General features: G+C 37.9%; 1 protein-coding gene across 3 annotated transcripts in view; it reads right to left on the bottom strand.

Annotated features, from left to right (window-relative positions):
• Positions 1 to 24764, bottom strand: part of vps13b (vacuolar protein sorting 13 homolog B) — a 399448-nt gene that overhangs the window by 177352 nt on the left and 197332 nt on the right. For all 3 annotated transcript variants that reach the window (XM_028469709.1, XM_028469708.1, XM_028469710.1), the window contains exons 29-31: positions 23528 to 23800; positions 22440 to 22590; positions 21677 to 21794 (exon numbers count right to left, since the gene is read on the bottom strand). In XM_028469709.1, coding sequence (XP_028325510.1) covers positions 21677 to 21794; positions 22440 to 22590; positions 23528 to 23800 — 542 coding nt within the window. The remainder of the gene's footprint in view (positions 1 to 21676; positions 21795 to 22439; positions 22591 to 23527; positions 23801 to 24764) is intronic.

The following is a 24764-nucleotide window of genomic DNA, read 5'->3' as shown; positions in this document are numbered from 1 at the left end:
CAGGATCAATAAAACTACTCTATCTATAAGAGCCAATAACTGAAATATTACAAATAAAAAAAGTTATTAATTTATTGATCGCCTGTACCTGCTTTGGCCTGTATTGGTTGTGAGGGTCTGTGGGTGCCTATCCCAGCTCACATCAGGAGGACACCAGTCTTTGTCAAGGCCAACACACAGAGACAAACACACACTTTTTTTACACTGTGCATGATATGAGCCAAAGGCTTCAGGTAGCATTTTTTGGAGGTAGCTAGAGTACTCTGAAAAGAGAGGAAACCAATTAGTATCTGTAAATATGGATATTGGCAGCACATACATAATGTTACCAACTGACAAAACCGTTGGATTGCACACGAGGACTTTTTCTCAATTGTATGAAGAATGTATAGGTATAATGTTCATATTTGAATGAAACATTCTCCCGTTAAACAGTCAGACTAAACAAATAAACTTGACTAACAAAACATTTGGACCTTCACATCTCTCTTTTTGTCTTGACCTGAAAACTATCATTCTAATTTCAAGTTTCACCAAAATACAAAACGGTGACTGAAAATTGTGACCTTACTGCAGATTTATTAGCTACAGATCCTCAAGCGTCATAAATCATTGCATTGGTGAAAGTATAACACAAAGTACTGTGAAATGGGTTTTCATTCCCAAGCAGCTGTAGGAAGCCGTGTGGATGGGTCATATCTCAATACTATAGCTAATATTGAATAAAAAAACAACAAGAAAATAAAAAATAAATATTATCAATAAATAGAAAATGATGATTCAAATCGTCACCATATCTGCAGCTATTGTTGAGTGTTTTTTGCTCATCAGAGTTCCAGGTTGTCTTAGAAAAGTACAGCAGTAAACCAGTGGCATTGTTGCTTTTGGCCAAAGATTCTACATTCTAGATCTAATCTAAATATGTTAATATTGTTTTCCATTAGGGGTAGGCATTTCTCTATTGGTTTTATACCCTCACCAACTCATTCACCCTATTTGTTTTTGTTCCTTTCAGCCTGTCTATGCTTTGGTGGAGTGATTCCAAAACAGTTTGAAGGAAGTAGACCCTGCAGGCCCGGATCCTGACAAAACAACTCTTACAGTGCAACAAAAATATGGCACCCTGACAAAACTGTGCCAAATCTTCTGACTACCATGCCGACATCCAAACAGCTGCGGGCCCTGAGAATGTTTAAAGGATACAAACACAAAGAGAAAGATTCATTGAAAAAAGAGGCAAAATAATAAAACAAGTAGCAGGGAAGAAGAGTATGCAAAACAGATCCTCAGCTGTGTCCATTGAGCAGGGGAGAAGCCTGGTCTTGGTTTTATTAGAAGGAACCGAGAGAAGAGAGAGACATGGAGCTCACAGACAATCTCCCCCTGTGCCTTTGTGAAATATGCTTTGGACCTCCTGTATAAGTTCCTAAATGCATAACAGACAGAGAAGCATGTTTTGTAGTATGAGGCAGCAGGAGAGAGAAGAGGACTGAGTGAAGAAAGGAAGGAAAGAAGGCAGGGGACAAGTAGTGCTTCTGTGGAGCAGACAAGCTGCAGAGAAAGCAGTCCAGGTGTAGAGAATTAGATGAGATTGCACTTCAAACAAGGGCCATGCGCTGTTTCTTTCCTGTAGCCCTGGTAGCAGGAAATGCTCTACAGCATCCTGTGAGCTGAGCAGAAAGAAAAGACGTGAGGAAACCAAACACAGTGGGAAGGGGAAAACAGAAGATGCAGATGTAGAAAATGTTCGGCAACATCCTGGAGGCAGGATGGAGGTTAGTGGAGAAAACCAGACGTGGAAAAACAGGAACATTTCTAGAGGGAATGGGACAGAAACTAAGAAGAAAGATGAAGCTCTGTGAGGTGACTCAGCACCTGGTCAAAGGTGAGTATGACATGTTGACGTATTGTTCTTAGGTTCTTGAACATGTGACCTTTGAAGAGAGCAACTTTTTGTTTGGCATCTGTCATACGATCTGTGAATAATAGCAGTGTGGGGATGTGATCAAAGGGCCACTTGGAGTTTTTGTGCAAATGTACTAATGCCTTTAAGAGCTGGGTGCAGACGTGCTGATCAATTATTTGCAAAACTAGAGTTAGTATTCCTTGCCTATGCCAAACAGATGGATGGCTTTTGAAGAGTATTTTTATTTGCTCAACATAAAATGAGATGAGTAGATGAATAATAAAGTCTACATTTTGCTGTCTAAGAAAATTGTAGTTGGTAAAGTGACTAACAAAGCTTCTCTTGTAAATATTTGTGGTTCCCATTTCAGGGACACCAAAGTGACCCCAAACCCTGAAACATATTGAGATTAAAAACAGTAGTGTTGGTCTCTGTTAACCTTTTTCTTTTAAATCCAAGTAAATTATCATAATTCTGTCCAGACGAGTTTTTGCAACATAACCCATTGGAAGAGGGGTGGGGGTCGAAGGAGAAAACTGGTACTAAGTTAACTTTCATTCCAGCTCCTGGTTGGGCCTCCTGGGGTTGTAATGAGCCTCTTGTTACACAAACATTAGGCAATTATGCCACTGGCTTCTCACTGGCTTCCCAGAGCTTGTGGCTTCACACATCGATATTTGAAAGAACATTCCTTCATTCCTTGAGGCCCAAGATTTGTGCTTTGTTTCTTCTGCAGCTCCGGTTTGATGTTATGATGCAAGTAATAAAGAAAGGATGATGATGATCCATGCATAACCAAAACCCTGTGGAGTGGGCCGAATAAATAAAGTAGAAACATGTTCCCAATGTTGATATGGTAGAAGAAATAAAATCAGGACGGTGTAGAGATTTATTTAAGTTTAGCATGTTAAATGGTGCTTCCATTCTACAATTGTATGTATGGTTAAAATATAAATATCTACTCTACTCAGATCTGAGATCTACTGAGTATACAAGTGTCCATAACTTTAGGGCTTACTTGTGAATTGTTCGTTTTTGTTTGCATCTGCTACTTACTATTAGGGGTGTGGGAAAAAAAAAAAATCATATTTCACAATATATCATATATATACTTTTCAGGTCAGAGCACATATGCAATATGTATCACAGACCTTTTATTTTCATATGATCTGTTTAGATCAGTGTTCAAACTGACAATTTTTACTTATTTTTGTGCATTGTCAGTAACTCAGGGTACTTTATCTTTAATGTTCTCACTTACAGTTGTTACAATGCTTTCAATGTGTTGCAATGGTCACTTGTTGCACGTTATTTCATGATGGCAGTGTGTAAAACTGCATTTTCTTTTTTTCAGTGAAAATGTGCAAAAACACTAAAATAAATAATAAATAGGATGTTTTGAAGCAAATAGTTTTGACTCAATTTGTCCTCTGAATGATCAATATCTTCTGATGAACATATACAGCAACTTGATTTTTCATCTCTACATTTAATTTTGATATTAACTGGGTAGAATAACGCAGTATATGACGTGATTATATTGTATCGTGATCCAAGTACCGTAATATGTATCGTATTGCAACATCCTTGCCAATACTCACCCCTACTTAGTATAGATGTAGTAGGAATATTAAATATCAGCAAAATGTTCAACTACCGTCATATTTATTCTAAACTTTTTTTGTGAAATTAAAGATGTGGTTCATTATTAAACAAGGAACCACACTTTGACTTTATGAGAAGATGTTAACTAGAAAGTGCATTCCAAAACATGTCCTATTGGTTGGTTTTGTCCTTTTTCTTATTTATTATGACACGACTAAATGATCAGTTGAAAATGGACCCAAAAAGTCACCACTTTAGGTAAAGAAAAATTCCCTCTGTCCTGCACAATGCAGCTTTTTTAAAGTAACTATGGAAAAAAACTGATATAGGGGAGACTTGCTGACTATCAATAGTGTATTCCCAATTCCCTCAACAGTGCACCTGGCTTTCACTACTGTAGTGTGAATGGCCGACCTCAGTCTCCCTGTCAAAGCACTGACCGCTTCAAACCAACCATCCAGGATGCCAGAACATCAACATGTCATGAGCAGGGAGAAAAGGAACTAAAACACAATCATCAACATGGTGGGGGTTCAAATACATGCAGACACATGAAAAAAAAAAAAGAAAAAACAGGGCACTGACAATATCACACACAAATCAGATCCTGACGGAGTAATACGGTAGAGTTTGTCTATCGCCTGCTACAGTCGAGGGCACAGCTTCCGAAGTTAGATGTATTCTTAGAGCCTGCATATCCTGCTTCAGGATGAGCAGCTTTCACACACACACTGATGGAGCTCTGTGGCTGTGTAGTTGACCCCTTGATCAGGCCTTTTTGCGGTGAAGGCCATCTGAGGGATAATCCCTCTGGCTTCTGTCAGCATACGTACCGACCTGACTGACAGCAGTATGCCAAAACATAGGAGTAGTTTCCGGGAAGCTTGGAATTAGGGTTTATCACCCCGTGTGAGCTACTGAAAAAAAACCTTTTAGCTTCCAACAACATAACAGAAACATACACCAAAGGAAAAATGGAATAATACCATGACTTAGGTTGATGAGTTCACTAAATTGATGATCACCAAGCAACATGTTTTACTTTAGCAAGGATCAAAGGTAACTCTTTATCCTGGGTTGTGTTCATCAAAATGTTTGCCTTTGTTCATTATGTTGCACAGACAATGACAAAGAAAAAGACCAGATTGAATGACATGCAGCGAGCCATGAAAACATATTTATGGAAATCAAAACCAGGGCTAACTCATGCATGTTGGAACATCACAAATGACTTTGAGAAGAAATATTCTTTCACGCATTAATGTGGACATTCACTGACAACTGCAATCAGGAGAAAGAACCAAATTTCAAAAGCTCTGACTTCATGACAACATTTTTGTGTCATGATTAACAGCTAGCTTGGCTCAAACCAAGCTGTGAGCATTCCACAAAACTGGAATAAAAAAAGGTTCCACTGCAGAATCAGAACTAGTAAAATTCAGCAAAATCATTACTATGCATTTACAACATGTTGAACCTAGTTTAGTTTAATGTCCCTATGGTTCCTTTAATCAGCAACACCTCTAACTCAATGGATGTAAAAACCAGTATAAAATTCAAAAAAAGTGACAATAAAACAATCACGCTTTCTGGCATACCAATTATGGAAAAATGACACCCTGACAGCAGTAGTCTCCTTAAATAGTATTTTAAATGGTTTTTAATGATGTTTAAGAAACAAACTTGTCATCCAAATTTCCCTTATTCAAATACTATGCAGAATTATGTGTTTTATTCTGGATACTTGTCTGATTTAATGGAGGCCTCGCATTTAAACGTCCAGGATTGAAATGAACTGCTGCAAACACCTTGATGCAAGATAACAACAGACCTCCACAGGTTGAGTTGATCAGTGGCTTAAAGCGTCAAAAAAAAGTGGAAAAACGCATGTTTTCTGACAGACTCTACACAAGCCACTCACCTGCTAACAACTAAATAAAACCGTTCTGATCTTAAGGCCAAGCAAACAGTTTTACAATCCTATATCAACATCCACACTTTATTTCAGAACAAAAGTTAAATCTTCTTTAAACTGACCTTGTAAACACTTATTTCCTAATGCAAATGTAATTCCAAATTAAAGTTAAATCCGACGTAGGTGGCTAGTTTGTTCCGATTTTAATTTCGAATTAAATCATTCCTCTATCTTGTAAACACTTATTTCCGCATTAAGTTTATTCCGGTCGTTCTGCGAATGCGCAACTTGCCACAATAACGCGCTGATGATGACAAAGTCCAGGATGGCCACCCGGACTCCAGCCAAGATTATTTATTTAATAAGAGCCTGAAACGACATGGATATAATGAAAAGAGTGGATGGTCATATGGATTTATTACGCACACACGGACCTCGGCAAACGGAACAGGCTTCATTGGGGCATGAAGCAACAAAGGTTCACGTATGATGCGCATCATTATGAAGTTAATTTTTTACTCAACATCCTGTATAGTGGAGGTAGAGCAGCTAATAGACTAACCGCTGGCTTTCACTGACCAAACAACGGTCGTCTGCCTTCCTTCTCCGCTGCTCCATCTCCTCCTGCTCAGTAGACCAAAGTAAAACTGTGTGTAATTGTCGAGCTGCTGCTTCAAAACTACAATAAAAAAGGTGAAAACAGTTCTCATGTGATTTTCTATGTTGTAGCCGAAAATAAAAAAGTTTGTGTTTTTTCCCCATAGATGTGATATGTCATGTTCACTGTTTGTCCAATCAGAGCCTTCCCAACCCCCAGACCTAAAGAGGAATTGAATAAAACCAAACAAACTTGTTTTCCACGTAAACCTCAATTCCGAATGACTATTTCTATATAAACACAAAGCAGAACACTTTAAATCTGAATAATTTAATTCAGAAAAACTACATCAGAATTAAACAAATATTATGTAACCGTGGTTGGATTTTTTTCTTTCACTCTGGTCAAATACAAAATAGTACTGTGACAAATCAACAGTTTCCATTGAGCACAATGGGGATTTCTGACAAACGATCCATGAAAGACTGATGTGCATATAAACTGAAAGACAATAATTCCAAAATATATTTGGATATTTCATACTGGATAAAGTGTTGGCCCACTAATTGAAAAACAAACTCATATCACTACCTAAACAGTCCCTGAGCTTTGTGCTCAGAGGAAAAATATCGGGGTTTTTTTTTGTTAACTTGTGGTGAGTCCTAATACCCCTTTCTCCTCCATCTCTTCTATTTTTTTTTTTGCACACATCAGAGTCCAATGTTATAATGGCTATAAAAATGCATAAGCGGGCCCAGGCTGGGGTTTTCTCCTCCTAATGCCTCCAAACCTTTAACTGCAGGCCCAGCAATACAAGTCTTGTGGTGCAATCCTCTCACAGAGCTGAGAGCCTGAGAATAACATCACAGAGGCCACAGATATTTATGGAATGAACCACAGGCTGTACACAGAAGTCAGCAGACACCACAACACAGCACACAAAATGCTGTGTACAGCTCCCTACTCATATACAGTACAACACAAGTCAAAGACAGCTAAACACTAAGTGGAGAACTGTGGTCACACACTCACCATGGATCAGTGGAATTAGAGGGAGACACACAAACACATGTACGCACACACAAAAGATATGTGAGAGTCATATTTGCTTTTTCAAGGTTAAAAAAAAAAAAAACTTAATTCACTTGATGGTAAATTTGCACAAAATATAAAATTATTATGGAAAAGGGAAAACAGTGTTGGTTGTTGTGCATCAATCAACTGTTAATAAGATACCTTACAATGTACAGGGAGCAGTAACCTTTCAGATGCGACTTCAAAGTTACTGAATAATCTGAAGGACAGATACACTTTAATTAGAGGAAATGATGATGAAGGATGACAGGAAGTAACTTAAAAATTTAGGAAATACTTCAGTTTCAAAATGCATTACTTTGTCTCTCTTAATTCATGAGATTGTTTTTCATTTTCAAACAGAAATCATAATTTTTCTATTTCTTTATCCATTTTTAACTCATATTAAAACATGTGCCATGTTTTTATAAATTAATAATTATGCAGGTTTTTATTTAAAAAAAAAAAAAAAAAAAAAAACTCACTTTCTTTTTTAGAAAAAAAATATCACTCCAAGCACCAAAACTGCAACATCTTGAACAAAATCCTGTGACATTTAAACACATTTGTCATAATGTTTCATTGAAAATATTTAAAGAGTCAATGTAATACAAAACATTCATAAAAACTCTACTAAGGTACGGATTACATCGGTTATCTGTGTTTATCGCACTCTGATATTCTATCTATCGTGTCCAATTCTCCTCTTTCTATCCACTAACTCCAACCAGTAGAAGCAGATGGCTGCCACCTCTGAGCCTGGTTTTACTGGAGATTTCTTCCCGTTAAAAGAAAGTTTTTTTCTCCCCACTGTAGCTGATGGTTGTTCCTGTGGAGTTTTTTGTTTTCTTAAAAATGTTATACTTTGATAGCACTTCGAGATGACTATTGTTGTAATTTGCGCTATATAAATAAAGTTGAATTGAATTGAATTTAGTGTTTAAAGCCTGGCAAGTAAATCAGATTTTAGATAGAGCTCATTGTTAACTAGTGCTGCTGTTTGAACAGGCCTGAGTGAACCTCACTGGGTCCATCAGGTTGGTGACCTCTGCTTTATTAGCATTAGCATTGAACACAGCATTCACGTCCTTTGGATCCGGCATCAAAAAACAAACCCACAAACATTCATCAGGTTTTCTCAGCCAAAATCCTACTCTTTTTCTGTAGTTTCTAAAGAAAAAAAAGGTTCTACCTAAAAGAAAAAAGGTTCACATGCTCAATGATAAACCTGCTGTATCCTTTGGTAAACTAAGACCTTCCTCTCATTCCTGTTCCCAGGGGAAAAAAAAAACAAAATATGACAGTATGTAAAAAATGGGGGAAGGAATCCACCTCAAAGGCACAGCAATATTCAGTGGCTGAATCTAAACTTCCTGTTCACATTACATGTTGTGTGAAAACAGTTTCAACATCCGAACTAGCTCCCCATCCCATCTGTCCAGTCCCACTCAAAACATAAATTCTTTGGCAAACCCTAATGAAACCGGGCGTATGATTTATTCAAGTCGTGTCTGTCCCCATAAAAGAAAAAAGAAAAAAAAAGAAAAGAAAAAAGAGATCCAAAGTGTCAAGGCCCAGTGAAATATATTAGCTGTGTTTACAAGCACCAGGTGTTTCATTTGCTGGAATGACAAAAAACAATGTTTATTCTGGCTGACCCCCTACTCTTTGCTTATTTTATCTTCTTTCTCTTGCAAAGAGTAAGCAGGAGTGGGTGTATGTCTGGAGTTAGAGGAGAAAGGGAGAAGATGAAGCAGCAGCAGCAGCAGCAGCTTTAGGTTTGAGGTTCTCTGCTGATATAGCTCATGTTGATAAGATCTGCATCTGCGTTTGGTGGCTGCGTGCGTCTTTTGGATAGCTGAATTTACCACGATGGTAAGGCTCTGTTCCAACTCCATTTTTCGTAAAACGACCACTGAAGCACTGGCTTTAGTGCTTCAGTGGTATATACGAAATATATGATTAACAAAAAATGTTTAAAAGAAGTATTGATCCCAACCATTAACCCTTATTTCATTTATTCCTTGAAGTTAGCAAGTTTTTCTTGTAAACAAAGAGAAGGCTTTGGATAAAATGGGTCACGTCTAACAATTTCTATCCACAATGTCGCGTGACACTAGAATGGTTACACATGGTTTAAAATCGTTCAGCAGCAACTCTAAGAAACATTGTTTTACATTACAAACCATCAGAGGCATGTTGTATCATGAAAGAACAAAATGTGCCAGCAGCTCTTCAATACTGGTGAGGCATTATGTCTATTAACATCACGGCCTCTGCAGTTTATGATTAAACCTGCTCAGCAGCCAATAGAGCTTTTGAAGGGACTGAGTGTATATAGAAGCAGGTCCTTGGAGTCACTGTGTGTGGCCCCAGCAGCTCCACTCAGCAGCTCCACTCTGCTGCGGCAGCGATGCAAAGCTCAAGCACTTTTTGCTGGTGTAAACAAACGGGGAAATGGGGCACTTGGCAGATGACTAAAGTGAGTGATGAGGCAAGTGTGCGCTGAAGCATCTAATGAATCATTTGCTGGGAATGCTGGGTTTTATGAGGAAAAGAAAGACAAGGGGGAAAACAAGGAGAACAGGCTAACTATGAGTGTAGAAAAAAAGCAGTGTTTCTTAAGGAGAAGAAAACTCTGCTGGAGACCGACAGCTGTCGTAGAAATACCTCAGCGTTTCTGTCGACAGGAGGATAAGACTGACACTTAAACTTTAATCCTCCTACCAGCAGGAGCAGCAGCCATTTGTGCAGCTCCTGTAGTAACCGCTTTACTTTGACATGTTTAAAGGTACTAGATATCACTCATTGTACTTCAAACAGCTGAATGTGATTTTGATTATCCAGCCAGTGATGCCGGAGACTCAAACCACTTAATGATTACATTTAGGTGTATTGAATCAGGAAAAGATCTCAAACACACAGGACAGTGGCTTTAAAAAAAGGAATAAAGACCCCAGCACTGAAAGCTGTAGTATGTAAGTTTTTTTTGGCATCATTTGGTCTAAAATCCATAATTGTCTTTGAGCATATTGTAATCCAAAGTGTTCTAAGTGGATAGTGAACCTCTTCTCCTTCTCCTGGCCCTGTAAATGAAGTTTAGAAATCCAGGAGTGTGACGCTGGACTTCAGCCAATCAGAGCTCTTTCTACAAACACATGTGCTCCATGACCTGTTTTGGGCAATATTATTGACTGCTCGTAGTCAATAAGTGTAGTGAAATAGTGAAAGTGTACTGAGGGACGTTCCAGCAGAAGTTTCCATCGCGCGTTAGACACAACAGTTCTACAGCAAATCAAGAGGAAAAAGGCAGACAGAGGTGGAGAAGCAACAGTGTAAAGGCACAAACATACTGAGGAGCAATGGACCACTTTGCATCCTGGCAGATCACCATGACTGTGCAGGGTCCGCCGCACACACACACTGGTGTCAGAGAGAGAATGAGAACAGACGAATAAAATTGCGTGTAAACCTAAGAGAAGCTTAGTTAAAGCTGATATCAGGAGTTTCTGAGAGGACGTCTCGATGTCCCGTCCTAAACAGCTCCACTTTCCTCCCCCTGCCTCTGCAATCTACCAGAAGCGATGCCTCTATGTTCCTGCATGCGCTTCGCAGAACACACGGTCCCATCGGGATGCATTGATATAGGTCTATGGGTCATTGTGCCGATGGACATTTCTGAGGTAAGAGCTTTGGAGCATTTCTCCATAACGCGATGCTGGTCAGTGATGCCTGTTTGCTGTTGTGACGTGTCCTCGTTTCTGTCAATCAAAGACTCTGTCAATCAAAGGGAATGCGCGTGCGTGTTTACGCAAGCGCATTCCCTTTGATTGACAGAGTCTGCTCCAGGAAGTCGAAGCCTATTGGCTGGGCAAACTCGCCGCTCATTTCCATTTATAGGTGTTATAGGGTTCTATAGGACAAAGGCGGGCCTTAAATACATTGATGTATATGAATGACCACATACAGTAAACCATAGTAAAAGACTAGTTTGGTTTTTTTTTCAAATAAAAAAAAATGATACATGAACATAGATTTCTCAGAAACTCCAAATATCAGTTTTAAGGTGAATTCATTTTACAGTCTGGATGCAGAGTGATGGTTGTCACTCTGCCCTGAGCGGCAGTTGAGATCACAGCCGTCTCTGTGTGTGTTTGTGTATAAATCTGTGAATGGGTTTGGTCCAGAATACATCAGTGACATGTTAGTCAGGTATGAACCCAGCAGGTCTCTCAGATCTATGGACACAGGTCAGATAGTGGAGCCCAGAGCTCACAGTAAACATGGTGATGCTGCTTTTAGTTGCTATGCTGCAAAGAAGTGGAACAAACTGCAAGCAGAGCTGAAGTCAGCATCCAATGTGAACATTTTTAAATCAAAGTTAAAGGCACTTTTTTTCTCTACTGCATATGATTGAGAGATAATTTTAGTCATGTTGTTGATGTCATGATGATTTTACTGATGATTTTAATTGATTTTAATGATGATTTTAATTGATTTTACTGATGATTTTAAATGTTCTTATTGATTTTAAACAATTGAATGTTTTATCATGTAAAGCACATTGAGTTGCCTTGAGTATGAAATGCGCTATACAAATAAATTTGCCTTGCCTTGCCTTTGTGGCGGGGAGGAGCTGACGGCAGCAGCCGCTGCTCAGGACAGTAACTACAAAGTGATACGTACATTTATGTCAGAGTCTCTAAAACATCAGAAAAACTCCAATAACACAAGATAAAGTCCACACATTTGTCACTCGTCTCTATTGAGAAAAAACTCACTAAGAGACTTCACAAAAGACAGTGGTAAGGGAGGCTAAGTTTTGGTTTCAAAACGGACCACAGGGAGGATTCTACAAACTGTAGCTTTAAGCGTAAGGGCAGAGCTGTACTTTCCCAGTCCTACTTTTGTTCTTTTTCACGCCTCAAATTATGAAATGAGCACATTAAAATATCCATAATAATCAATTAATGAAATAGGTTTATTAGTAACGTGTATTTTTTTATGTGTTTTCTTTGAATTATTGCCCTAACTCTACTCATACGCCACAAGCTAGGGATATGATGCTACTGTAAAATGTATGGCCTGGGGAGTCCTGGCTTTGGAAGGCTGTGTTTATCTGTGGAGGGGAGATCCCCATCATAACCACTTATTTGACCGTATGTGGGTTTAACCAGGCAGCAATTCAACAGCAATGAGAGGCTGATTTACTAACCACAGCAGATAGGGAATGGAAACATTCAAGCCAATGCTGAAGCAGCAAAAAAGTAAAAACAAGACAGAGTGGAAATAACAAATACATATTGAAACTAAAGAAGGGAAATGCTATGTAGTGAAAAGAAGGAGTGAGTGGAATTTTAAAAAAAAGAGAAAGAGAAAGATGTTTGACGTAACTACCTTACGTCAAACATCTCCACTGCACTGAAAGAAGAGAAGGGAACAGAAATAGAAGAGAAAAACATAATTGTTTAATTTAGCAACTAAGAGAAGGAGAAGAGTCCATAACAACATTATAGGATACATACACGCACGCAAATAAAAAAAATATCAAATACTCGATATCACATTTTCTTTTAGAATGACAATAAACTCATTGAGTGCCACTCACGTCTATAGACGTGAATTGTGTTTTTCGGCTGGGGTTACTAGGAGACAGTGTGACGAAGCTCTCTGGTGAATATCTAACTTGTACCATGATGAAGTGACCAACTGGTGACATGTAGGTGGCAGCAGCGCACCTTTGGATGAGAGATCCCCGTGATGAGCAGAGCACAGAGGGAGAGGAAAGAAGTTTACAAGACAGAAAATGGCGCTATGAGAGTTGATGCTGAAGTTCCCAGCAGCGCACACTCAACCAGAGCATGTGTGGAACCTAAATGGACTATTGAGAGTGTCGTGATGGTGAGATAAAATGATCAAAAAACAGGGCAAGCGCTGATACTCGGCATGTCCGGGATGAGGAGGAAGTTGCGTGTGTGGAGACTGATTCGTGAGAGACTTGTTGCCAACAAAAGCCCGGTCTTAGTGTTGTTTTTGTAGTTTTATAAAAGGAAACCAATGTTGAGGTGTCCCTAAAGCAAAAAAAAAAATTGCATCAAGTCACTCAGGTTTTTTCAGAAAAAGACGTTTTTCTCAGCTTTTTGTCACAAACTGGTGATTTGTGTGAAACTTGCTTCCATTCAACTACTGATTACGGAAGAACAAAACAAGCTCCAAACTAAATTATTATTAAATTATTTCTGCTTAAACTAGAGAGTCTAATCTTTCAGAATCCGGTTTCAGATATCAGATTGTCATAATACAAAATATTCTGTGGGTCTTTAAAAATCAGTCAAAATGTTCTAAAACGGCTGGTACTGAGGAGGTAGACATTTTGAAAATGGCTGGCACTGAATGAGTTAAAAACTAACAAAAATAAGGGTGTACTCACACTGGCAACCAGGGCCGTTCCTAACCAGCTCTGTGCATGTGTGAAACCATGGGGGGCCATTGTCTGGCCTGCGCAGGTGTGAACTGCACCGCAGGGGGTTTAACGGCCCGATGGTCCTGCTGGAAGAGGTGGTCCAAACACCGTGCCAGACTGGCCGCGCATGCGAACGCACAACTCGACTCGCGTGCAAAATGTGATGACGTTGGTACCGCACGACGCTTTACGGCACATAAACATCCGCATTCCGCAATGATAGCGGTGTCAGAAGTGCTCGTTAGCCGATGAAAAGTTCAGAGTTGGCGTTACCTGATATATATGAACAACACCACAGAGAACTCATGGAGGAAGAGGACAACATGACCGTCAGGACTTCTCTTTGTTCAGCCGACAGCGGGACAGTAACGGAGTGTAGCAGCTCATCATCAGGTCCAGGTATTTCCGAGGGTATAAATATACATATAAACACATATTACTGGTATATTAACCCATATAAACCAGAAAATATGGAAATGGGACATTTTACTGCTGCAAATGTGTAACATATTACTGGTATTTTGTGGACAGGACACATGTGGTTGGCTATTATATAACCCAGAAAAAAATGGAAATTGGACATTGTACTGCTGCTAATGTATAAATAATATAAATATATATATATATATATATGGTGTTTCAGTGTTCTGGGACACATACTCACAAACTATGTAGAATGAAAACAAACACAGTGTCTTAGGGAGCAAAGTGTAGTGTATTAATTTATTCATCTAAATGTAACCAAAAACAAAACATCACAAATACAAGCCCAAATAAATGAAATGTCTGAAAGAAAGGGTAATAATTTTCCAAACAAAAATCAATAAGCCAGAAATAAAGTGCAACCTTTTGCAAAATGTAACATGAACCTTTAAACATTGGAAGTACAAGGATGGGAATATTATGACAGCAGAACCTGGAACAAGACTGCAAATTGTTGCAACTATTTATTTATTTTTAATCTTATTTTAGTTCTCTTCTTAGGTCGTGTCGTGTTAGTGCACATGTGTTAATACCAATTTTCAGTATGTGGAGTTCCTGTTAGTCCTGCACAACTATAATGAATTGCTCAGAAATCTAAATGTGTCCTGTTCTCAAAATACCAGTAATATGTTACACATTTGCAGCCGTAAAATGTCCCATTTCTATATTTTTTGGTTTATATGGGTTAATATACCAGTAATGTGTTTATATGCATGTTTATACCCTCAAAATTACCATGGATTTTGGGTTTTATTCGGACCCCTCATCATCACGTCTCTGCAGAAGAAGACCCTCCGCTGCACCTCAGCACTTTAACAACTCACTAATTTCATAATTTAAATAAACTATTTCTACCTTTGTTTTTCTGTTTGCATGTCGTTTGCTTTGTATTTAATAAAATGGTTTCTCCAACAGTTGGTTAAATCTACACATTTATACTGTATATAATGCACATGCAGGATGATGTGTAACAATAATCGGTAAAATTAGCTGTAAACACATTTTGTAGAACTAAATATAAGGTTATGCTGTGAACAGAAAGAAAGGAAGACGAGCCAGATAATTCTAAACTTTAGAATATAATACAATCATAACTTTTAATCATAAATATGACTCTTCTCAAAACAACAAACTTTGATATCTTTGTCACACAATATCTAAGCTTCCAGTGAATAATTTACAAAAAAATTGAGATCTCAATGTCACCATCAGTGAACTTTTTTTTTATTTGTAAATTATTCACTGGATGCTTCTCTGGTGGTGTGTGCAGTGGTTGTTATTATTATTATTATTGAAAGAAGCCAACATTACTGCAGCTCTGCACATCATTGTTGTCCTGTTAAAGTATTTTTATACAAAGACTTAAAAACAATCTGAAATTAGTGATGACTCAAGTAAATCACCTTTATTATGCATTATAACAATCTGTTCCTTAAGTCTCTAAATTATTGAAACAATTAAAAACCTCCTAAAAAATAAAATTACAGAAAATTAAATAATCATTTAATATACATTTCAATAAATAAGTGCGTCCCATGTTGACTCTGAGCTTTATTCTGTCTGTTGTCTGTGGAAGTGATGGGTCTAGACCAAATGAAGGAAACTAGGATCAGCTCATGGTTTTAATGTCCAGGGAGGGGCGTGTCCACCCTGCTTGGACTTAAAGAAGAAGAATAAAAAGAAGAGTTAGATGATGTCATGTTCATCAAAAGAAAAACTGAATGTGATGGAGATAAATATGATCAGATGGACACAAGACACACAAAGTTTAAACAAACACACAAATACTCTGTCCTAAATTGTCTCACACATTAAAAGCATCTATTTACACTTATATTAATGTACACAAAGACTAGCTCCACAAAATCAGAATGACATTTATTGATCCAGAAATTAAACTGATCTTACCTTTATAGGCTCAGTTTCATCCTTTGTTTTCAAATCCACTTGAACCTCCATTCATGGTGGTTTTTATCGTCAGAGTCTTTCATTTTTAATAAATCCACCGTTATTTGGTCTGTTTTAATCTTTCTTTCTCACTCACTTGGTTCTCTTTGTTCCTTGTGTCGATTTCGTCAAAACAAAGCAGCATCTTTAATGTTTCCGTTACGTGTGAGTAAAATTACCGCAATGTACCGACACTGGCTGTAAAGAGCAACTTATTATCTTTCATAAACTGGTGAAATTTCTCCGAGCAAATATGAGCAGAGTTACGGTCATTTAAATTAACATGATGCATTCAGGGGCCCTGGGAAACCCAGTCCGTGAAAAAAGCACGTGTCTGGGTAAATCTTGGTTTATAGTTACCCTACGCAACAGAAAATATGAAATTAACAGAATGTACTGTCAACAACAAACCCAGAGTCGCTTAATGGTGACGTAACGCCATACGTGCGTCATAAATTAACGTGATGATGTGTTTCTCTGTGGGAACCGAGTTGAGCTGGTGATCACGTCCGTTCTACCGTGTCAGAAAAGGGACAGGGAGGGGGGGATTCCTGCTGTGAGCTTGGAACGGCCCCAGTTGCCAGTGTGAGTACACCCTAAATATGAACCAACCAATTAATCCACCAACCAACCAACAGACAAACCAATCCTCCCATCAAATAAAAAAAAAAATCAACAATCAATCAATCGTCAGCATGACTACCATGGTAACTCATCAGACTACAGTGAATCTGCATTAATATGAACAGTGAGCCTACCTGCACGTTGTGATTGGTTAGGTTATTTGAAGGACACGTTCATTTGCCAATAGAGTGCCATCTAATAACAGAGCCACTGTATTTGTTTAAGAAGATACCATTTATTAATTCACCAAGCCAAGGCTGCATAACAACCATATACATTATGTATACATGTATAAATTAAACAGGTGGTTAATTTCAACTGCCATCAGAATGTAAAACAGCAGCACAACCTGAATGTGTTGTTGTTTTCGGTCTTTCCACCAAACTATTCACAGTCATTTTTATTCTAATATTTGATGCAAGGCCTCCACTTACCACATTTTTTTTAATGAATATTTACTTGGTACTTATTTTATTTTTTCCCTTTTTATCTGTTAGCTGCTGTAACAAGTGAATTTCCTTGTTGTGGGATTTCTTAAGTATAATCAATCAATCAATCAATCAATCAATCCATAAACACTATGTAGACAGGCGAAGTGATGTTATGTCTATGATGTTTGTCCATGTATCTACACAGTTATTTAGAAAGTAAAGTAATAAGTCATGAAGTTACTTTTCAAATGCAGTAAGTGGTAAAGTAATCTCACTCCAATTTCCAGAAGTAATGAATAACTAGTAACAAATTACTGTTTTTGAGTAACTAACCCAACACTGGTAGAAGACGGGAGAAAAGATATGTGATATTACAGCAATACAAACCACAAGAAAGACTGAGTGAAAAGCATATTGGACATTCCCTGGACCAGCGCTCCTGTACATGGAATAAAGCATGCTTTTTCAAGACAGGAAAATGATTTCAGCTGTGTAAACTGACAGCGGCCTTGTAGCAGAAGATGAAGATGAATAAAGAGAGGAAGCCTGTAGCTTTGTCGAAGCTCCTGCGCAGCTCAAAAGTCCTGTGGTTCGCTACTATTGCGGTTGTTCATTCTAACACTGTTTGTTCAAATCAAACTGTGTGAAATGCTGCCAATTGTAGATAACATCTTAGCTCTACAGCTTGATTTGACCCTCCTTGAAAAAACATCTACCTGTTTTTTGTGCTAGCTTTGAGCAAGATTGGGAATATGGCTGAAACTGGAGCTGAAAAGCTTCAAAGAGTGTCAGAAGCACAAAAACATTGGGATTTAGCCCATCATGATGTTTACACATGCTTGCAATTTTAGCCTCGTCTCTTCTCCTTTCTCACGTCTTGTCTCTGAGGGTGGCATTACCCTAAATCTTATTCTGAGACACTGTGAGCCAATCATTCCATGTTCAGTAGACAATAACATTGCCCCACAGATCAGTCCTTCAGTTATGACAGCGGATGTAATTAGTGGCCGACTTTAAACAGAACTGCAGCAAATAGCTACCAGGACTCTAAGACACATTTCTTCTTATAGCCACAGTTAGTTATAGATCGTAAACACACACTGGTTTGGATGGTTGCAGTCTCTTTGCCACCCAGAGAAGCACATGAAAAGAGATTCAAAACATGCATAGTATTGTCACGTAATAGCAAGACAACAAGTCCCTGATCTACTGGTTATCAGGGATACCATCTTACAGAGAAACTTAACCCAACAGACAAAGGCAGCTCAACTGAAAGACTAGGAATGAGAGGCATTTAAGAAGCTGCACATGCAATAAAAAGCACTTTAAACGCACACTTGTCAACTTGTTTGACAAACTGTGAGATAGTGATTACTTAAGCTAGTGCTTACCATCAACTCTCTATGGGAGCAGAACAGAGGAGAGAAAGCCTGACATAATGATGACACAATATGTGAAGACTAATTGACTAAAATCCCAAGTTAAGAAACTAATGCACCCTAAGTGGCCATGCACACATCTTTCATGTTTACTTACATGTGACTTGCAGCTGCACTAAGCAATACGACCAACTTTTTTCAGACGCACAAACGCTTGCACGCACACACATTTCCAGTAATTTTCCAAACATTGCAACTTTGATCCATATAAGAGTTGCTTGTGTCAACAGTTAGCAGTGGAGTACTAAAGCTGTCTAAACACCATTCAGTCCCTTTAAAAAAGTGTGATCACAAACATTATGCAAATTCAATATACCTTTGCAATGAGAAATTGGGCATCTATTTTTATTATTATTATTATTATTATTAATCCATACAGTTTGACTGATCATTTCTTGACATCATTGCATGTGCAAGAACATGATGTGGCTAAATGCTCATAAATCCTTTCTGGAACGTTTTCCTTTGAGTACATCCTTCAACCTAAGTCACCAAAGACCAAATGAGAGCAAAGTGCACATGGTCAGGGCTCCTTTGCATTCTCTTAATTACAGTCAGACTGCAGCTGTTTAGCAATGACTTCTTTGTGATCCAATCTCCACACCAACAGGTCAGTCACATGTTTGGCCAATGATCATATCATTGTATGAAAGTGGGGAAGTGGAAATATACTCAACAGCAGTAAGATATGTTCATTTTTTTTTTTTTTATTAGACAGGAGTGTGAACTACTTCTAGCAGTGCTGGCAAAAGGACGAGAAGCTACATCTGTCTTCATGATAAAATGATTGCAGTTATTTTAAATCCCAAATTGTTTGTTATTTTCTATTTCTTGAACCCTGCAATTTCTTACAAATCATTCCATAAAATTGCTGCAAATTACATCAGAGTTCTTGTGAAACATGGCAGGGAATTCAAGTATTTTTGGCCTGCAACAATCCTGTGAAAAGACTGCAAGATCCTGGACTGATTTAGGGGTGCTAGAAACCACTGAATGCTAGAACAACTGACAAAAGACAGGAAACATAAAATGACTTAGACAGTGTCTCTTCAAGTCAGATGACACTTAAAAGGTCATTTCATTACACTAGAACCTCTTTTCTCTTATATTCTAAAAGGGCTGAGGGTAATATTAAGTCTATTTTTTAGTATATAAGCAAAGATGATGTACATTCAGTTTGATACATTGCTTTTACGGTGCATGACAGAATGGAAGAGAATGGGGTGAATATATGTGACTCTTTCATTAAGTCCTTTGATTGTGTCACAAAGTATAATCTACAGTCATGGCCAAAAATATTGGTACCCCTGCACTTCTGTCAGATAATGCACCACTTCTCCTAGAAAATGGTTGAAATTACAAATGCATTGATAGTCACATGTTTGTTTCTTTTATTTGCATTGGAACAACACAAAAAAGCAGAGAAAAAAAGCCAAATCTGATACAATTCTACACAGAACTCCAAAAAATAACTGGACAAAATAATTGGCACCCTCAACTTAATATTTGGTAGCACACCCTTTGGCAGAAATAACTGAAATCAATCACTTTCTGTAACCATCCCTACGTCCCAACAGTCAAACATGGTGGATGTTCACTGATGTTTTGGGGTTACTTTGCTGCTTCAGGCACCGGATGCCTTGACTGTGTGTATGGCATCATGTAATATGAAGACTACCAAAGACTTTTGGGGCACAATGTAGGGCCCAGTCTTAGAAAGCTGGGTCTCTGTCAGAGGTCATGGGTCTTCCAGCAGAAAAATGACCCAAAGCACACTTCAAAAAGCACCCAGAAATGGCTTCAAACAAAGCGTTGGGAGAAGGCACCCTTCAAATCTAAGGGACCTGGAGCAATTGGCAAAAGAAGAGTGGTCCAAAATTCCAGTAGAGAGATGTAAGAAACTCATCGATGGTTACAGAAAGTGATTGATTTCAGTTATTTCTTCCAAAGGGTGTGCTACCAAATATTAAGTTGAGGGTGCCAATTATTTTGTCCAGTTCATTTTTGGAGTTCTGTGTAGAATTATATCAGATTGGACTATTAGAGAGAGCACAGTTCACCAAGTCAAATTCCTCGTGTGTGTATAACATACATTACTTGGTCAATAAAGTTGTTTCTGATTCTGATTCTGAGATTTGGCTTTTTTTCTCTGCTTTTTTGTGTTGTTCCAATGCAAATAAAATAAACAAACATGTGAATACCCAATGCATTTGTAATTTCAACAATTGTCTGGGAGAAGTGGTGCATTATCTGACAGAAGTGCAGGGGTGCCAATATTTTATATCAGTGGTTCTCAAACTTCTTAGGCTCAAGTACCCCATTTCTCTTATTTCTGAATCCAAGTACTTCCTTTGTTTGACAACATTCTAATCAAGATCATCTCGATCATCATTTTGTTTTTTGTTAATTTGTTTATTTTGTTGTTTTTTTTTTATTATTCAGTATATTTTTCTTTTATTTTGTGTGTTTTTGTTGTCATTTTGTGAGTTGCTGGTAATATTTAGCATGATTATCATTTTTAATTAAAAATATACCTTATAAACCCCTTTTTTAATGCTTTCATTTGTCAATTTTCCTCTCTCTCTCGCTCTAGTACCACATGTAGTGCGTAATCACGTATTGCCATTTGACAAACACTGATCTATATTCTAATGAGACCTTAAAATTACCACTGCTTCCCCTGATCAAGATTTTTACATCAATCAACAACAAACAACTGTAATTGGGGAGTGACTACATGAGTCAATTGCTACACCGTCCCTTTATGGACCTGAGATCGACGACTTGACTCATCCATTCTGTTTGTACAACGGCCTAATGAATTAAAATGCAAGTCAGCAACACAGCGACTTTAAAACATACTCCAGCAAAATCTACCTATCTGCTCCAGAAGCATTTGCCTCCATGTAACATAAACCGGTAGAATGCACTGGTTGCATTAGATCCAAGAGCATCTCAGAAAATAAAAAATAATAACAAAAAAAAAAACACTGCACACATACACCTCTTTATATGCTACAGAGTTCTGCCACCTTAACTACGTGTGACAACAGAAGTCCAGTGCACACGGACTCTAATGCAAAGTGGAGTGGGCAAATTGAGGCTGTGTGTTGAGTAGCAGTGAAGAAGTTGTAAATCCTAACTGCCAAAAGAAGGAGTGGTGGTAAAATGCTTGTGTCATATTTTCTTACTGGTAGATATCTTTGCGCAGCACAGTTCGAGTCAGTGGATTATCAGCCTGAGGAGCCATGCTGAGGGAGCCCAGCTTTAAGACCAGGGTGTCTTCTTTCTTCACTGCAGAATCAAGTTCTGCATGTAGAAATAACACAGCTACATTAAAAGAAGACTAAACATCCACATTTCTCATCATTTTAGTTTAAACAGATGTCATATAAAACAAATGAATCCACCCTTATCCTGGTGGTGAGACTAAATCTAGGATTACTGGCATGACTGTGTAATTGAGGTAGAAGTTAGAAGCAGAAACATCTATTACAGCTGCTCTGTCTAAAACAATATGATTAGTTTCCATTCTTACAATTTTTTCTCTATGTAATCGATTTTTAGAATCATATAGCAGGAGGGAGCTACACAAAACAAATTGCACCGAACAGGGAAGTAGCAACCCCAGGAATAAGGTGAATACATGTCGTATTTTTAGATCCATAACAACACAATGTTTGGCTCAAAGACATGGTTTTAAACACACAAGGTACAAACACAAAACTTCTAAACACTGTTTGAAACTGTGTAAGTATCCATGCCGCAGTCACTCTAACACAACCAGCAGACATAACAACAGCTGGACAACCCTTTTATACCGTCACTAAATAAATATTCTGTGGTAGCTTTTTTCATTCCCAAATCTTCTCTGGTTGTCAATGACAGAGACTTTGAGAATGACACCACAGACTGGTTTAAATGGACACACACTGAGCTGAGCTGTTGTCTGACCTGTTGCTGTATCATGTGTTGCAGGACAGAACAGTCTGATCACATTTGTGTTGATGTAGATGAGGGGCAAACAGCGAGAACTTAGTAAATGGCGTCTCATTGGTTGACCTGCTGACTTTCCACGCTCTTTATAGCGCCTTGGTACAATAACCTGAAAAAAGATGGATTTAATTAAACATTACATTTATTTGTTTTGTTTTTTCGAGCAGGGACAAGAAAACACAAAACAAAAGGAACAAAAAAGCTCTTTGTGTACAAGGAAACTCCAACAGAGAAAAACAATTAGATGTTCAAAATAATAGATAAGATCCATGTTCACAAATAATTGTAATAATATGTTTGCTAAAAGGGAGTGGGAAGAAAAAACACTTATTTAATCCCACCCACATTTCTTAATAAGTTTCATCATATTGCTTCCGTCTGTTTGGACTTGTAGTAAAACACAATATACTAAACAGAATAGAAAAAATACAAAAACTGACTAATAATCATTAGCTAAGATATACAAGAATACAAAGCAAAATACCAACATTGGTAATGTGAATTCAGTTCAATTCACATTTAAAGACAACAATAGCCATAGATGTAAACAGTCTACTAGTTGCATTAAGCCCCTCCCCCACCCTCACCACTGTGACCAGATCATGTTTATGAAGTGATTTAAAACTCTAAATACTTGGCATTGCTTTTGTTGTGAATCCAGGCTGTATTATGATTTCATTTCACAAACAGACAAAAACTCTTCCTGGTGTTTCAAATTGTGGGTATTGTAAAGATTTTCAAAGCCCCCAAAAACATGAGTGTTCTCTTTAAAAATATAAAATAAATATTTGTATGTTGACTGGTAGAGATTTTTTAAACACTTTAAATAAAATTAACTTAACTAATTAAGTATGATATTTCACAAGTTCATGGATTTTCCGTAACTTAGATTGAATAAAGAAATGATTAGTGTGTGCTAAATATTCAGTCTTATGTACAATACTTGTTGGATGTATGGAACTTTGATGATTGTTTCCCCACATGAAGATGAAACTCTTACTGTATGTGACCATGAGCTTTCATAAATCACTGACATGAAGTATTACCTGGAACACTCCTGCTACGGTGGCCAGCAAGGGACAAGAGAGAACCACATCAAAGGGCTGCGCTGTCAGCAGGATTTCTCTCAGATAGTGAGGGGAAGCATCAGCCAGAGGGTCAGCCGTCACCCGCTGACTGGCAGCGGCCGTGCCGCTACGGGCTGGCCGCTCTGGCTTGGTGGTGAGTTTATGGCGAACGTTTTTAGTGACAGCCTGAGTGTAGGTGATGGACAGGAAGCCGTGTTGCTGATGAGAGCCCTCCAGCACCTTAGCAGCTGTCTAACCGGTGGCAAGACAGGAGAAACCTCAGGGGTTCAATTATAATTCACATCAAATAAAAAAAAGTCTTTACTCTCTACTTTGACTGATTTCTTAGATGAGGTTTCTGGTGAGCAAAAACTTTCTCTTACTTATAGAAATAAATAGCTGCAGCAAGGCAAAAGGACTTGTTTTTTTTGACATGGATAAAACTGTAAAATACAACTTACAATTTTATTCTTATTTTTTTAATACTTTCATGACCATTCTGTTCTTTTTCTTTTCTCTTTTCTAGATATCACCTCACCTAAAAAAACAGCCCAGTGTTTGTTCTTAGTGTGCTTTGAAATTTCCAGCTGAAACTACAACTAGAGAGTAAACACTGATCAAATATTGATCTTGTACAAGCAGTCGTTTAGATTGAATCAACAAATATGTGAACTCTGGTGAAAAGTGTTTCAAAATCAATTTGGTTTGTCAAAAAGTCAAAATCTTCATTTTATGGCTGTAAAATGTAAAGCAAACAACTTATGTTTGTTTGTTCAATTACAAGTCTGGATCTGGCCAATGCAGGCAAGTTTTTTAATTCAAATTCTTTGATTCAATATACCTACATAAAATTTCAGACAATAGATTTGGAGTTTATTCATAATAAGTTTATTCATAATATGACAAATGCAGGGAAATAAGTCTGCAAGTATAAGTGTCTCAAAATGTCTCGCTGAGATGTTCAAGTTCGATAGATCAGTTCTCCACTGAGCTTGTAAAAACACAGTAAATTAGTTGATTCAATGTAACCTGACCGAACAAGTATTTTCTATGATTTGATAATTAAAGTACAAGCACATTAATTTAGGAAATAGATGTAAAACCTTGTAAAACCTCCAGCAACAGTGACCCTAGTGGCTCACACAACAGTGTTGGTCATGATGAACATGTGTATGTTTACCATTAAAGACATTTAAAATATTACAATTACAAAAAA

The sequence above is a fragment of the Gouania willdenowi genome, chromosome 16, assembly GCF_900634775.1.
Source record: "Gouania willdenowi chromosome 16, fGouWil2.1, whole genome shotgun sequence".
NCBI lineage: Eukaryota > Metazoa > Chordata > Actinopteri > Blenniiformes > Gobiesocidae > Gouania > Gouania willdenowi.
The sequence above is the reverse complement of the archived record's forward strand: the minus strand, read 5'-3'. Positions and strand labels throughout refer to the sequence as shown.